Source organism: Crinia signifera, chromosome 19 (assembly GCF_055691185.1).
Source record: "Crinia signifera chromosome 19, ASM5569118v1, whole genome shotgun sequence".
Classification (NCBI taxonomy): Eukaryota; Metazoa; Chordata; class Amphibia; order Anura; family Myobatrachidae; genus Crinia; species Crinia signifera.
The window spans coordinates 144,336,029-144,353,186 of record NC_139226.1 but is presented as its reverse complement, the minus strand read 5'-3'; the positions used below and the strand labels follow the sequence as shown (position 1 = coordinate 144,353,186).

The window sequence follows — 17,158 nt, the reverse complement described above, 5'->3', positions numbered from 1 at the left end:
GGGTTATACCACAGCACTCCCAGGACTCGCACCTTCTGCATTCTCAGAATTTGAATAATCAGTCTAGTAGTTTCTGGTAGTAAATGACCCTACTTACATACAGTAAAAACTTCCACCTACCAATAAAAGGACTTGACGTGCTCCTGGATCATTATCCATGTCTGACCAAAATCTTCAGACTTCCAAAGCTGCAGAAGGTAACACATAATTACAAGGTGACAGGGACCTGAAACCGGCCAACTGTGTCAACGGGGAACACAGCATTATTGGCAGTCAGGTCACCCGCACTATGCTGCAGCTTCATACATCTCTATAGGGAGGTAACACAATCACACTTAGCACCCGATCTTCCCGGTGACCAGACACTTCCTATGAGGGGACCGATACTAACCTTTACTATTGCATATGTAATTAGCGTTCTTGCAAGCTGATTGGTCAGTAACAGGGTGTTCATAGGGAAATCAATGACCCCCCTCCCCCAGCATGGCGCCTTACCTGTTTGTTCGGATGGGACTTATCATACGCCAGGACATGGTTTGGGTCTGTGGTGTGCAGCAGTAGCTCAGTTGGCTTAAAGGGAACTGAAAACACCCTCACAGTAACACAGAAGTCTGTAGTGATCCACACGTAGGGGGAATCGGCTTCAACAAAGATGTACTGAAACAGAAGGAGGAGGAAGAGATGTGGTTATTAGTTACATCATGCAGGTTAGAGAGCATTACTATAGAACTGGGACCAGCTGTACAGTTTGTCAGCATCCCTTTTGATATTCTACTACAACGTGGTCTAAGTCCATAGCAGTTTTACCACAATCAGGGACCTCAGACACGGGTACTACAGTAATGACAGTAACAGAATTACCCTCTTGTTGTCCGCAGGACTGTGGAAGAACTGGGCCACTGCCGGAACGGTCCTCCCGTCAGTCGGGTAAAGGAATTTCTGCGTTATTCTGGAGAAGCTTTTCCCGTAATCATAGGACACATAGACCTGGAAAGAAGGACAAATCGGTTTCAAATTTCAGTCTAGAATAAGCTGCAGGCCAGACGCAAACGTGGCTCGGAAAATAAATCTATACAGCCGCACAGCAAAAGTATCTAATCAGCGCCACCACACGTCTGCACCAGCACTGGTGCAGAAGAACCGTGTGAAATTAGATGGATCCTAGTGTACAGTCACACATACATGCCCACAATGCACCCTCAGGACACTGGTCTGTGTAATAAATAGAACGTAATTCTGCAACAAATCAGCAAGAGATATTATCATGTCACGTCATATGGATTACATAACAGCCAATACACGCGCTGCAGTGTTACAGCAACACAAAGGTTTACACAACCTACAGACTGTATCCTGTAGGTAACACATAGGTAGTCACCAAAATATACCCACAGGTTACACCCCTGGACCACAGAACAGAGGCAGAGAAACCCTACAGAGGGATAGAAAACAACTATGACAGTCAGTCAGGAGGCCGCAGCGATCTGTAACAATTGTTTGTATAGATCCTAGGAAATCACAGCGCTGGCCGTCTCGGGAGACATACCACAGAATGGAAGTAATACCTTCACTGTGCTGGAATCCTGTACAACAAATACACGGAGTTCGCAAGTCACTGCACACAGAGATGTCTCATCCATTATCCTATAACTTACTGCTCATTCACAGACATCCCGGCTGAGTCCACTGCTCACAACCGCCACCAACAGGTACTGTGAAAGTGCCACGTGACACCCACACCTTACCACGTGAAAAAGAGGCTTCCCCAATGAATTGGTTATAGTTATTAAACCTGCATCAAGTGCCCTGCACTACACAATGATACACACACGGCACAGGCTGCCGGCTAATGTCAGTGCTTTCCAGTAGTGAATTTAGTGCACACTGGAGAAGATGTATTAATCCTGGAGAAGAGATAAAGTGGAAGGAGATAAATCACCAGCCAATGAACTGTGTTTGAAAATGCCAGTTGATTGGCTGGTACTTTATCTCCTTTTACCTTATCTCCAGTTTATCTCTTCACCAGGCTTAATACATCTGCCCCATTTTTCTATAAACTACAGCATCTCTCCTCTAAACGCAATTTGGGTGAGTTATTTAGTTTCTGTACAGGGTAAATACTGGCTGCATTATTTTTACACTGCAATTTAGATTTCAGTTTCAACACTCCCCACCCAACACTAACTCTCTCTGCACATGTGACATCTGCCCCACCTGCAGTGCACATTATTTTGCCCATTTTCCAAACAAATATTTGTACTGCAATCAGACCAGGGCCAAAGACCAAGTGAATCGGAGTGTGTGGAAGGGGAAGTAGCGAGGACACTGGACATGGCAACAATAACCCTACTGTCAGTGTGTTCATTTACAGGATTGCAAGTGTATTTCACAGGACAGAACCTGTGGCTATCCAGCTGTTGTGAAACTACAACTCCCAGCATAACAGTCTACCAATGCTTGGACTTGTAGTTTCACATCAGCAGTAATGGTAAAGACTCGCCGAGCTGTTTTGGGGTACTCTATATGGTATAACGGAATACCTAGATAAAAGAATACAAACAGAACGTGATACAAAGAAGAGTGGGGGCTGAAGCGCTGACTGTGTGTGTGGTGATTGTGTTAATACTATCGGAAAGTCGCTAATTGGAGAGAACTCTGTCTTTTTATCCCTGAAAGGATAAATGATGGAGTAAGGCTGGGGGTTGGTTTGTAAACCTTTTATTAATATAATCACAAACAGTATCTGGTAAGATTACAGAACTTGCAGTATCAAATACTGTGCATGAAGATCGGGAGGGTGATTGCTCCAGATCTTGGTCACAACGTTGTGACTTTTGTTGCGGGTGCACCACCTGAGGTAAGGGACGCCCGTCCTCCGGTGCCACCCATCACTGACGCTTACCACCCACCAACGTTCCATCACCTGCCCCCGCCACTCTTGCCCCCCCTAACAGACATATCCCCAAACCAGCAACCTGCATTAGGAGCTGGACTTTGGGAGACCCAATTCCTCCACCACTGCAAATGATCCTGACTTTCTACCTGCTGACTGAACCTCACTCAATCAGCGCAGACTAAGTACCGCATATCTGACCACCTCAAGTGATGGTTTTAGAGAGCCAAAGGGAGAGGACTTTAGCAGGCCCCCTGATCACTAGCAGCAGAACAACAAAAGTCACAATGTTGTGACCAAGATCTGGAGCACTCAGGGTCTGGAACACTGGGAAAGTCTCCTATTGCGACGAAATGAATGAAAAGTTTTATCCTGAGACAACTACACATTGCCGTCTAAAACACAGATCCAGAACGGACTGCACACCCCTAAATAACACAGCTAGATTATACAGATCCACTGCACACCCCTAAATAATACAGCTCCACTTATAGTGCCAGTTTCAGAATCCAGCACCTGATGTTCTGACGGTCACCTTCTGCTATTGCTTAGTACAGTCCAATGCGTTATCCTCTATTAATGAGTACGGAGGGAAACCTACTTCCAGACGACTGATCAGCAGCTGCAATACGCACCTTATGTTACAGCTTACCACCAGTGACTGTACTGTGCCACCAAACAGAACGGCAGTGCCCTGCCCAGGTAAGGATGCACTGTGCCTGACCTCAGGCTAGAACCACCACACAGGTACACAAATTTTTTTTAGCATGTAAGCGGGAGATTTAACAAATCTATCATGTACTAATAAAGCTGGCGGCTAATACCCTTTCACATCGCAAAGACTGGATCTCGATCCTGGCTCCAACACTTTCCCATTCACCCCGAGTGGCCAATTATTCAGAGGGCAACACTGGTTTAATCCGGGTCGAATTGCTTGGTTGAGCTTTAGTACGAGTCACCGACCTGGGTCCGAGGTGCAGTGTGAAATTAGTTGCTATGGGCAACATCATAGAAACCGCTTAATATACCGTCTGCTTAACCACTGAAGGAGGAACTGAATGGACAGGATTGGCACAGTGACCTCCGATGTTTTAACAATGGAAATCAGTAGCCTTTGTCTCTTCTGGTTACACCCTGCACTGTGCGAGGCACAGTAGTGACAGCTATAGGATAATCACCATAGTACCGGACAAGTAGAACAGGCACGGTGAGGGTGGACTGTGAAGGAATGAGAAATAGCAATAGTACTTTGAATCACATTGTAGGTGCTGCCAGAGAGCAGTGATTTAGCCAGACCCGCCGTACAAGGTTGGTCACCAATGGACCATCAAGAACAATATATTCATGTTGACATGAGTACACTATAACCATGTCGGCAAAATATCATAGAAAGAAAATTCCCAGGGCTTCATTAAAGGGTAACAGAAATGGGCATAATGACAGTACACCCTTTTGGCCTTAATGTAAGACAGGGGATGTAGACATACATACACTGACTGACAAACCCTGCACCTGCTCATCATCCCAACACGGCAGATCCAATTATCAGGAAGCCAGACCGGCTGCAGAACAACAAGGACATCACCTATGACATATCGGCAGTAGTAGCGCTGTACAAACCCGATTCTACAACACACCACACCTCCATGCCCATCCCACATCATCAGGTAGACTGAACAGGAAGCCAGACCAGCTGCAGAACAACAAGGACCTCACCTATGACATACCTGCAGTAGTAGCGCTGTACAAACCCGATTCTACAACACACCACACCTCCATGCCCATCCCACATAATCAGGGAGACTGAACAGGAAGCCAGACCGGCTGCAGAACAACAAGGACATCACCTATGACATGCCGGCAGTAGTAGCGCTGTACAAACCTTCTACCAACACACCACACCTCCATGCCCATCCCACATCATCAGGGAGACTGAACAGGAAGCCAGACCGGCTGCAGAACAACAAGGACATCACCTATGACATGCCGGCAGTAGTAGCCCTGTACAAACCCCCTTCTACCAACACACCACACCTCCATGCCCATCCCACATCATCAGGGAGACTGAACAGGAAGCCAGACCGGCTGCAGAACAACAAGGACGTCACCTATGACATGCCGGCAGTAGTAGCGCTGTACAAACCTTCTACCAACACACCACACCTCCATGCCCATCCCACATCATCAGGGAGACTGAACAGGATGCCAGACCGGCTGCAGAACAACAAGGACATCACCTATGACATACCGGCAGTAGTAGCGCTGTACAAACCTTCTACCAACACACCACACCTCCATGCCCATCCCACATCATCAGGGAGACTGAACAGGAAGCCAGACCGGCTGCAGAACAACAAGGACATCACCTATGACATGCCGGCAGTAGTAGCCCTGTACAAACCCCCTTCTACCAACACACCACACCTCCATGCCCATCCCACATCATCAGGGAGACTGAACAGGAAGCCAGACCGGCTGCAGAACAACAAGGACATCACCTATGACATACCGGCAGTAGTAGCGCTGTACAAACCTTCTACCAACACACCACACCTCCATGCCCATCCCACATCATCAGGGAGACTGAACAGGAAGCCAGACCGGCTGCAGAACAACAAGGACATCACCTATGACATGCCGGCAGTAGTAGCCCTGTACAAACCCCCTTCTACCAACACACCACACCTCCATGCCCATCCCACATCATCAGGGAGACTGAACAGGAAGCCAGACCGGCTGCAGAACAACAAGGACATCACCTATGACATACCTGCAGTAGTAGCGCTGTACAAATCCCCTTCTACCAACACACCACACCTCCATGCCCATCCCACATCATCAGGGAGACTGAACAGGAAGCCAGACCGGCTGCAGAACAACAAGGACATCACCTATGACATGCCGGCAGTAGTAGCCCTGTACAAACCCCCTTCTACCAACACACCACACCTCCATGCCCATCCCACATCATCAGGGAGACTGAACAGGATGCCAGACCGGCTGCAGAACAACAAGGACATCACCTATGACATACCTGCAGTAGTAGCGCTGTACAAATCCCCTTCTACCAACACACCACACCTCCATGCCCATCCCACATCATCAGGGAGACTGAACAGGAAGCCAGACCGGCTGCAGAACAACAAGGACATCACCTATGACATGCCGGCAGTAGTAGCCCTGTACAAACCCCCTTCTACCAACACACCACACCTCCATGCCCATCCCACATCATCAATCATCTGCTATGAAAAGGGAATGTTCCCCGGGGGGAAAAAATAGGATTTTAATACCTACCGGTAAATCCTTTACTTGGAGTCCATATGGGATATTGGGGATTTCATCATAACGTATGGGAGAAGAGAGGTATCCGCAGGAGACAGACACATAGAAGCGCTTTCACTGGGTGTACTGGCTCCTCCCCTCTACTTCCTCCCACAAGACCAGTTAATATGAAAACTGTGCCCGAAGGAATGGAAAGTATATGAGAAAAGGATATAACTATGTGTTAACATATAAAATGTATGAAAGTGGTGACATGCCACAGCACACCCATAACACACAATGGCCAAGAACAAGATTGGCAATATAACTGAAGTCAAGAAACATAACTAATCCAAGATAACAGTAACAGGATCCATTCTTCCGGATCAACAAGGCAGCAAAATCCCGCACTGAGGCGGGCGCCCAATATCCCATATGGACTCTGAGAAAAGGATTTACTGGTAGCTATTAAAATCCTATTTTTTTCTATCATCCACATGGGATATTGGGGATTTCATCATAACGTATGGGAATTATACCCAAGATTCAAGAATGGGCGGGAACGTGCAGAGATTCGTGCAGCACCGTGTTCCCAAACTGAATGTCCTCTTTGGCAATGGTGTAAAATTTATAAAATTTTACGAAGTTATGTTGGCTCGACCATGTAGCTGCCCTACATAGCTGCAGAGCCGAAACACCCCGGGCAGCCGCCCAGGATGCACCCACTGCCCTGGTAGAATGAGCCCTAACCTTATCAGGGCCAGGCAGGCCAGCCACAGCATAGGCCTGCTTGAAAGCTGTAGAAAGCCAGCGAGCAATTGATTGCTTTGAGGCCGGGTGACCTTTCGTCTGGGCATCGTACAGAACAAAAAGAGAATTAATTTTGCGCAGCCTAGCCGTCCTCTGGACGTACAGCCTGAGAGCCCGAACCACATCCAACGTAGCCGGGATCTCCGAGTGAGGCCCACCTGCTGGAACCACACTAGGTTGGTTCAAATGAAAGGTTGAAACCATGGGTTCGTTCTGAGCTCCGCCCTAGCCCCATGGAATATAAGGTATGGGCTCTTGCAAGACAGAGCGCCCAGCACTGACACCCTCCGTGCTGAAGCCAAAGCTAGCAGAACTGCTGTCTTCCAGGTCAGGAATTTCAACTGCACTGAGTTCAAGGGTTCAAACCAAGATGACTGCAAGAAGTCTAAGACCACCTCCAATTCCCATGGAGGTGTAGGCGGCACAAAGGGGGGTTGAATACGCAGCACCCCTTGCAGGAAAGTCTGTAACTCCGGCAAGGAAGCCAATTTCCTCTGGAAGAAAATGGAGAGGGACGAAATCTGGACCTTTAAGGAACCTAAACGTAGGCCCAACTCCAAACCAGACTGCAGAAAATAAAGGAAGCGGTCCAATTTAAATTCTGCGGGGGAAATTTTAACTGTTCACACCAGCCTACATACCTCCTCCAAATGTGGTGGTCATGTGCAGAAGTCACCGGCTTCCTGGCCTGAGTCATCGTAGAGATGACTGACGCATGCAAACATTTGTGAGCTGGAATCTGCCGCTCAACCTCCAGGCAGTTAAACGTAGTTGCTCTAAGGCCTGGCAGGGACCCTGAGTGAGCCGGTCTCTTTCTAGAGGAAGGCGCCACGGGTCGTCCACTAACATGTCCATTTAATGTCCTCGTACCAAGCTCTACGAGGCCAGTCGGGGGCTATCAGAATTGCTTCCACTCTGTTCTTATCTTTTTTAGAACCTTCGCCAGTAATGGAATTGGCGGGAATACATACACCAGGTCGTAGCACCAAGGTGTTGTCAGTGCGTCCACTGCTTGAGGATCTCTGGTCCTGGAGCTGTACCGAGCCAACTTGTTGATGAGTCTGGACGCCATCAGATCTATCTGTGGGTTTCCCCACCGATCCACAACGCGTGCAAAGACTTGCTCTTTTAGGCTCCATTCCCCCGTGTGAAGGTCGTGACGACTCAGGAAGTCCGCCTCCCAATTGTCCACCCTGGGGATGAAAATGGCTGACAGTGCAGTCAGAGGAGCCTCTGCCCAACTGAGGATCTTGGAGACCTCCCTCGTGGTTGATAAATGCAACTGTCATCACATTGTCCGATTGGACTTTTACCGCCTGCTCTTCCAGCCAAGGTGCAGCTTTCAGGAGGGTGTAAAACACTGCTTTCAACTCCAGGTTGTTTATGTGGAGTTTTGATTCCCAAAAAGGGACCTGCCTTGGAAAGTCCTTCCCAGCATCACGGTGCCCAATCCTAGGAGACTGGTGTCCGTCGTATCGCAGAATCCAATTCTGATTCCCAAACCTCCTGCCTGCCAACAGGTTTGGAGGATGGAGCCACCATTTTAGTCAAGCCCTGGATCTGATGGACTGTGCATCTGCAGGTGGGACTCTGAACATTTGCTTAGGAGGTCTAACTGGAACACACGGGAGTTGAACCCCCGTATGAGATTGCCTCGAAAGAGGCAACCATCTTGCCCAGGATCCGGATGCATTGATGGACAGAGGCTTGCACCGCAGTCAATAGATCTCTCACCAGGATCTGGAGCGCTTGAACCTTGTCCCCTCGCAGAAAGACTCCCTGGTATCCAGTACCATGCCCAGAAACAGCAGCCGCTGTGGTGGGAAGAGTGAGGACTTGGGAAGGTTCAGTAACCTCCCGTGTGCAATGAGGACCTGTGTGGATACCTGAATTGCCAGATTCAAAGCTACCTCCGACCTGGCTTTTATAAAGGAGGTCATCCAGATAGAAAGAGGGGGATAAACAACATACCCTAAGTAAGACCATCATCTCCGCCATCACCTTCGTGGACATGCTGGGTGCCGTGGACAGACCAAAGGGAAGGGCCTGAAATTGATAATGGTCTTTCAAAATGGCAAACCGCAGGAATGCCTGATGTGGGACCCATTTTGGGATATGCAGGTAAGTGTCCTTCACATCAAGGGATGCTAGGAACTCTCCCTGCTCCAACCCCACAATGACCGCCCGCAGGGACTCCAATTGATAGTCAACACAGGGGTCCCTCAGCGGTGCGTTTTGAGCCCCCTGATGTACTCACTGTTGTTTTTCAAGCTCCAACTCTGTTCAAATTTGCAGACGATATTGCTATACTGGGTCTTATCGTCAACGAAAATGAGTCAAATTATAGGCTGGAAGTATCCAGATTGGAGTCATGGAGTAGGGACAATTGCTTGATCTTGAACGTAAATAAGACCAAAGAAATGATTGTGGATTTTAGAAAGTCACACAAAAATGCATACTGCCCACTGGTTTTAAATGGTCAACAAGTGGAGATTCTTTTAAATACTTGGGTGTAAACATGTCCAAAGACCTTCTATGGAGCACCCACATAAACATTGTTATGAAAAAGGCCCACCAGCGTATGTTTTTTCTTCGGAAGCTACGCTTGGCTGGTATGTGTAGGAGAACCCTGGTGAACTTTTATACAAAGTGTCATTGAGAGTGTTCTTACCTACAGTGTTGTGGCATGGTTTGGACCCTGCTCTGCTGCTGACCGTAAATCCCTTCAGAGGGTAGTATCAGTTGCAAGCAAAATAATCGGGGTTGCTTTACCAAGATACAACATATATTTGGGAAGCGGCTTCTCAAAGACAAATAGTATCTTGAGGGACCCTTCTCACCCGAGTGATGATTTGTTTTTCTTCAAGCAAGCGATACCGTTCAGCCTGGTCTAAAACTAAATCGATAGAGTTTTTTTCTGGCGGCAATCCGCACTTTAAATACTTAGAGTCAACTGTGAACCCATGCACAATCCCATACTCCAGTGTTACTCTTCTCTTCCCTTCCATTGTCTTGTGTGGGGGATAGAGTGGGTGCATTGGAGGAGTCTGCACTTTTAATACAGCTGGCTCCTCCCCCCTCTATCCCCAACCAGACTTCAGTCTTAGAAAAACGGTGTCCGATAGAGGAAGAGGCCAGGGCGTACTCCCTGGAAACGGAGGAGACACTTAGAAGAAAACAGGTTAGTAAGCAAGAAACCTAACTACAACCATAACAAATATTTGCAACCAGAAAACACTCAGTGTTTAATCAGAACAACATTGTAAGATGGCAGGACTAAAGTGTAGTGTCCCCTGCTGCCTCGGAGAAAGGGAATTACCGATAAGTACCAAATTCCTTATTTCTCCTTCCAGCAGCAGGGGACACTGCAGTCTATATGTGTGGGATAGTACCAAAGCACTAAACCTGGGGAGGGAGAGCGCTGTGGATCCTGCAAAACAGCTCTGCCAAAAGAAGCTTCAGCACTGGCAAAACGGTCAAATTTGTAAAATTTTGCAAAGGCGCTAGAGCCAACCCATGTGGCAGCCCTACAAACCTGTGCCAGAGAAACACCTCTGACCGCGGCCAAAGACGTGCTGACCGATCTGGTCGAGTGGGCGGAGACACCAGATGGGAGGCACTGATGCGACCTAGCATAGGCTTCCTTAATGGTAAGGCATAGCCACCTGGCCAGCGTCTGTTTAGATGCCGGCCATCCTTTTTTCTCCGCCCCATACAGAATGAAAAGTCCATCGGTCTTTCTCAATGATGCCGTTCTTGAAACATAGATACGAAGGGTGCTTACGACATCCAAAGGCTCCAAGTCCTGGGAGAGGACCGGAACCACAATAGGCTGGTTTACATGGAAGGAGGTTACAACTTTAGGAAGAAAACCTTGGCGGGTCCTGGGTTCCGCCCGGTCCTTGTGAAAAAACAGAAAAGGGGAACGACAGGAGAGAGCACCAAGCTCTGAAACCCTGCGGGCTGAAGCCAAAGCAAATAACATGACAGTTTTCCATGTATTTTAGCTCAACAGTTTCTAGGGGCTCATAGAGGTCAGACTTTAGAAATTCTAGAACCAACTGTAAATCCCATGGTTTCGAGGGCGGTACAAATGGAGACTGTATCCGAATGAGCCCTTTTAAGAAGGTCTGTACCTCAGAAATTAAGGCCAGCTTTCGGTGGAAAAATACAAACAGGGCACAAACTTGGACCTTTAGAGATCCCAATCTAAGTCCTTTGTCTAAACCAAATTGCAAGAATTCTAACAAACGAGCGAGTTGAAATACCGCCTTTGGTACAGAGTTTGACTCGCACCAAGCTATGTAGGATCTCCAAATCCTCTGGTAATGTGCTGCTGTAACATCTTTCCTGGCTTTGAGCATGGTTGGTACAACAGGTTGAGGAATACCTCTACGCTTTAACAGCCAAGCCGTTAAAAGTAGACACTATAAGCTGGGGTAGACAAATGGTCCTTGTTAGAGGAGGTCCTGCCTGAGCAACAGGCACCACGGCACGACTGCTTGGAGTAGCTTGAGGTCTGAGTACCAAGCCCGTCTCAGCTAGTCTGGGGCAATCAGGATGACCGAAGCGGACTCTTTTTATGCGTTTGAGAACTCTTGCTATTAGCAGAAAGGGAGGGAAGGCATAGATTAGCTGGAAGTTCCATGGGATGGAGAGCGCATCCCCTCGCTAGAGCTTCCGGGTCACGAGACCTTGCACAATAAAGAGGTAGTTTTCGGTTCACACAGGAAGTCCCCTGAGCAGGTTGTGTGCTTGAGCCAATGCCAACCTGATGGCCCTGAGTTCCAGGACATTTATGGAGAGTTTCGCCTCTTGAGAGGACCAACGGCCCTGAAAAGTGTGGTTGAGAGTAAATGCTCCCCAGCCCAAGGCTGGCATCCGTCGTCAGTATTGTCCATCTGCATGGGCTGAAGCTTCACCCCTGAAGGAGATTCGGGGTATGGAGCCACCATTGGAGAGAATGGCGAGCTTCCCTTGGCAAGGTAATTTTCTTGTGGATTTGTAGGTGTGACCCTGACCACTGTGACAATAAGTTCCACTGGAACTTTCTGGGGTGGAACCTGCCGTATGGGAGAGCCCTGAAGGAGGCTATCATCATCTCCAGCATCTTGGTGTACAGGTGGACTGAGACTCTGTGGGACAGTAACACCTGGCGAACCTTCTCTGTATCGCCAAAATATTATAAGGTTACAGTGCGTTTGGGGTACAGTGGCAGCACCTAAATCCAGTCTGAGGCCACATTGCATACCGGGGTGCCCACGGAGGGAATACTCACCACAGATGTTTTCAGGGCTGAACTAGGGGTGTGCGGAATGCCGGGGTGAGCTACGCTGACATCTAAGCGACCGCAGTGGCAAACACCCTCTCAGGACAGTGGTCCTGCAGCAGGGTCAATTCGGTACCTAAAAAGGTCGCAATGGAACCCTTCCCCAGGTTTCCCACGATGCAGGAATGCCGTTTAAGCCCAAACAGCAGACCCAAAACAATAAAGAAATTAAACTGAAGAAAAACTCTCTGGAGCGTCACAGTGAGCAACCTTTGCTGAGGGCCCATTTTCTTAAACTGGTCTTGTGGGAGGAAGTAGAGGGGAGGAGCCAGTACACCCAGTGAAAAAACTTCTATGTGCCTGTCTCCTGCGGATACCTCTCTTCTCCCATACGTTATGATGAAATCCCCAATATCCCTTATGGATGATAGAGAAACATTATTTTAGGATACTGTGTAATGACATGGCTACTCACATTGCTGCTCTTGGCACTCAGAGATCCCAGGCTCTCCCTGGTTAACCCTACAATGACGTTGCTCCTCTCACCGGCCCAGTGGACGACGATCTGGTTGTGAGAATCATTGAGGCTGACCTGAAACAGAAGAAAAACGACCACACTCATCATAGTGTTCTAGTGAAAGCATTAACACAATTGCCCATCTCAGCACACGTGATATCCACCTACACATGTCCTCACACATCATATGTGCACTACAAGTCACATTACATATAACACGTGAGCTTCATGTGACTTGGTAGCGTCAAGTGTCTGCTTGCAACTATTTACAGTACAATGCAAAATAGCATGCACAAGCAGCTTCAACTGATTAAAAGGATATTTAATATCCGCCTATATTCTGTGTGTGACTTCCGCTGTATCTGCATACAAAATGCTAAACCACTGGAAAACCGCAACAACGCAGTTTGCAAATCAGCCGAGCTGTAATGGAAAGTGTTGCATGCAAAGACGCTAGATGCAACAAGTCCTGCCTAGAAGGGCTGTTTAACACACACGAGGATAGATATCCTATCACTGGACGCAGCAACATAGAAAACTGAAACGCACACAGAAGCCAATATGGAAAAATTTATACAGAATTATAGCGCACACGTACAGGCCAGGTCTCACCTAACTGCTGCAATCTACCACTTTGCCTATTGCACACATTCACTATGTTTTACCAAGTTCAGGAGAAAGGGAGGGGGGAGGGGGGTGGGCTGGTGTAATGGTAAAGCAGGCTGGCGCTGTGTTAGTGTGTATGCATGGCCTGCATGTAGTCGGGTGTGGTATAGTGGTATATGGTCCCGACAGCCATTAGCCCGACGTCGGGATCCCGACTGGCCGGACTCAGACAGTGTGGTGAGCGCAACAAAGCCCCTTGCGGGCTCGGTGGCTCGCTACCTATTCTATTCTCCCCCTATGGGGTCGTGGACCCCCACAAGAGAGAATAGCCGGTGGCCGTCGGGATCCCGACTTCGGAAAACTGCGGCTGCCCTGTGCAAGGACATAATCTGATAATATAGGGTGCCATGGTGTAAAGAAGCTTGGGATCCATTGATCTATGTGCATAGATTCATGAACACACTTTGTAGCAAAAAGGACAAAATAAGAAAGTTAATAAACAAAAAAAACAGTGCAATTATGCAAAAAGAGCATGGAAGGCAGAATGAGTTGATGGAAGAATTGCCCATAAAAACGTCAACTTCAAATTATGGAAAACAAATATCACAAAAATCAGACTACCCGTGGTTCCAAGTTAGTTCGGATAAGTGGCTTTCTGCTGTATTTAGAATATTATAGGATAAGGAGGCTTTATAACCCTTTGAGTGCAAAGTGAATTTGTCAAAGTCGGTTTGAAAATGACCAAGCAAACATTGTCATGTCCTCATAATGACCAGTATTCAATGAGAAAAATTTGCCTTGTTTTATGGCGAGTTTGTGCTGTTTTCGCGTTGGAAGGAGCTCTCCAAAAGTGAACCACCCTATTCAATGTGATATTTTCGCCGTCTTTTTAAGTGATTTTCGCCGTGTCTCTCCATGTAGCAATTCTCTATCTTTTCATGGAGAACTGGAATGTGAACTTTTAAACTAAAAGGTTTTTGTTTTTTAATTTTGGTGTCAGGATTTTTTTTCTGTGAAGGGGCGTGTTATTTTTAATCATGTGCTTATAGCACATGAATATATATTTAATTTAAAAAAATATATTTTTTTAATTTTTTTTTTTTTTTTTTACACAGAGCAGCCAGCAGGGGGCCGGAGCTCTCGAGCCGCTCATTAGATATTCATATATTCACTGCATCCGATCATTACATATGCACGATCGGGTGGCTATAGGGGGGGCAGCTTGTGCTGCCCGGGTCCCGGGGAGCCCACCTCCCCTCCACATATGTTCTGGGGCAGCCAGGGAGACTTTAATCTCCCTGGCTGCCACTGTCCCCCGGCTCCCTGCCGCGGACGCTCGTCCGCTGCAGGGGTTAAGACTCGCCGCGAGTGGCGGCGAGTCTTAACCACATTGAATAGTGGGAGCAGGAGTGGCAGCAAGCCCTCCGGAACAGGGCGAGTGCATGGCGAGAGAAAAAAATCTCTCACCATGCACGGAGAATTTTTCACATTGAATACTGCCCAATGACCTGTAATGTCACCTTATATAGGAAATAATTTTAACAAATCTTTTTATTTGAATTTCTATAACAAATGTGGCATTTTTAGCAGATATTTTGAACCGCTCAGAGATGTTGCATTTAAAGGATTAATATAAAAAGGGCATTAGTCCCACCTACAACTGTCCGACTCCTCCCCTACCTACCAAATAAATAAAAAATACACAGACTAAAATCCAACTAACATGCATCCACAACAACTCCTGTTCCCAGGATTCCTATGATCGCGCAGAGGTGAAATAGGGGGTATGCTATGCGCAGCGGTACTTAAACGCTGCTTATAGCCTTGGCGGGGGCTCCCACCGAGAGCAGTATCCACACATGCTGGACATCCAGCTAGCATCCGATGAGTTACGTTAAGCACCAATTACCACACTTAGGAGCACCTTCATCGCAACATTGGTGACAGGGGGCGCTATGTACATCAGTATTGGCATTTCTCCTTCATCGCAACATTAGTGCCAGGGGCCGCTATGTACATCAGCGTTGGCATTTCTCCTTCGTCACTACATTGGTGCCAGGGGCCGCTATGTACATCAGCGTTGGCATTTCTCCTTCATCGCAACATTAGTGCCAGGGGCCGCTATGTACATCAGCGTTGGCATTTCTCCTTCGTCACTACATTGGTGCCAGGGGCCGCTATGTACATCAGCGTTGGCATTTCTCCTTCATCGCAACATTAGTGCCAGGGGCCGCTATGTACATCAGCGTTGGCATTTCTCCTTCGTCACTACATTGGTGCCAGGGGCCGCTATGTACATCAGCGTTGGCATTTCTCCTTCGTCACTACATTGGTGCCAGGGGCCGCTATGTACATCAGCGTTGGCATTTCTCCTTCGTCACTACATTGGTGCCAGGGGCCGCTATGTACATCAGCGTTGGCATTTCTCCTTCGTCACTACATTGATGACAGGGGCCGCTATGTACATCAGCATTGGCATTTCTCCTTCGTCACTACATTGGTGCCAGGGGCCGCTATGTACATCAGCATTGGCATTTCTCCTTCGTCACTACATTGGTGCCAGGGGCCGCTATGTACATCAGCATTGGCATTTCTCCTTCGTCACTACATTGGTGCCAGGGGCCGCTATGTACATCAGCATTGGCATTTCTCCTTCGTCACTACATTGGTGCCAGGGGCCGCTATGTACATCAGCATTGGCATTTCTCCTTCGTCACTACATTGGTGCCAGGGGCCGCTATGTACATCAGCATTGGCATTTCTCCTTCGTCACTACATTGGTGCCAGGGGCCGCTATGTACATCAGCATTGGCATTTCTCCTTCGTCACTACATTGGTGCCAGGGGCCGCTATGTACATCAGCATTGGCATTTCTCCTTCGTCACTACATTGGTGCCAGGGGCCGCTATGTACATCAGCATTGGCATTTCTCCTTCGTCACTACATTGGTGCCAGGGGCCGCTATGTACATCAGCATTGGCATTTCTCCTTCGTCACTACATTGGTGACAGGGGCCGCTATGTACATCAGCATTGGCATTTCTCCTTCGTCACTACATTGGTGCCAGGGGCCGCTATGTACATCAGCATTGGCATTTCTCCTTCGTCACTACATTGGTGCCAGGGGCCGCTATGTACATCAGCATTGGCATTTCTCCTTCGTCACTACATTGGTGCCAGGGGCCGCTATGTACATCAGCATTGGCATTTCTCCTTCGTCACTACATTGGTGCCAGGGGCCGCTATGTACATCAGCATTGGCATTTCTCCTTCGTCACTACATTGGTGCCAGGGGCCGCTATGTACATCAGCATTGGCAATTCTCCTTCGTCACTACATTGGTGCCAGGGGCCGCTATGTACATCAGCATTGGCAATTCTCCTTCGTCACTACATTGGTGACAGGGGCCGCTATGTACATCAGCATTGGCATTTCTCCTTCGTCACTACATTGGTGACAGGGGCCGCTATGTACATCAGCATTGGCATTTCTCCTTCGTCACTACATTGGTGCCAGGGGCCGCTATGTACATCAGCATTGGCAATTCTCCTTCGTCACTACATTGGTGACAGGGGCCGCTATGTACATCAGCATTGGCATTTCTCCTTCGTCACTACATTGATGACAGGGGCCGCTATGTACATCAGCATTGGCATTTCTCCTTCGTCACTACATTGGTGCCAGGGGCCGCTATGTACATCAGCATTGGCATTTCTCCTTCGTCACTACATTGATGACAGGGGCCGCTATGTACATCAGCATTGGCATTTCTCCTTCGTCACTACATTGGTGCCAGGGGC

The 17,158-nt window shown here is 48.1% G+C and overlaps 1 protein-coding gene across 2 annotated transcripts in view; it reads right to left on the bottom strand.

Annotated features, from left to right (window-relative positions):
• The window catches only part of SORL1 (sortilin related receptor 1), a 182,074-nt gene that overhangs the window by 132,084 nt on the left and 32,832 nt on the right, over window positions 1-17,158 (bottom strand). For both annotated transcript variants that reach the window (XM_083163586.1, XM_083163587.1), the window contains exons 2-5: window positions 12,712-12,828; window positions 862-987; window positions 496-657; window positions 121-188 (exon numbers count right to left, since the gene is read on the bottom strand). In XM_083163586.1, the coding sequence (XP_083019712.1) occupies window positions 121-188; window positions 496-657; window positions 862-987; window positions 12,712-12,828 (473 nt within the window). The remainder of the gene's footprint in view (window positions 1-120; window positions 189-495; window positions 658-861; window positions 988-12,711; window positions 12,829-17,158) is intronic.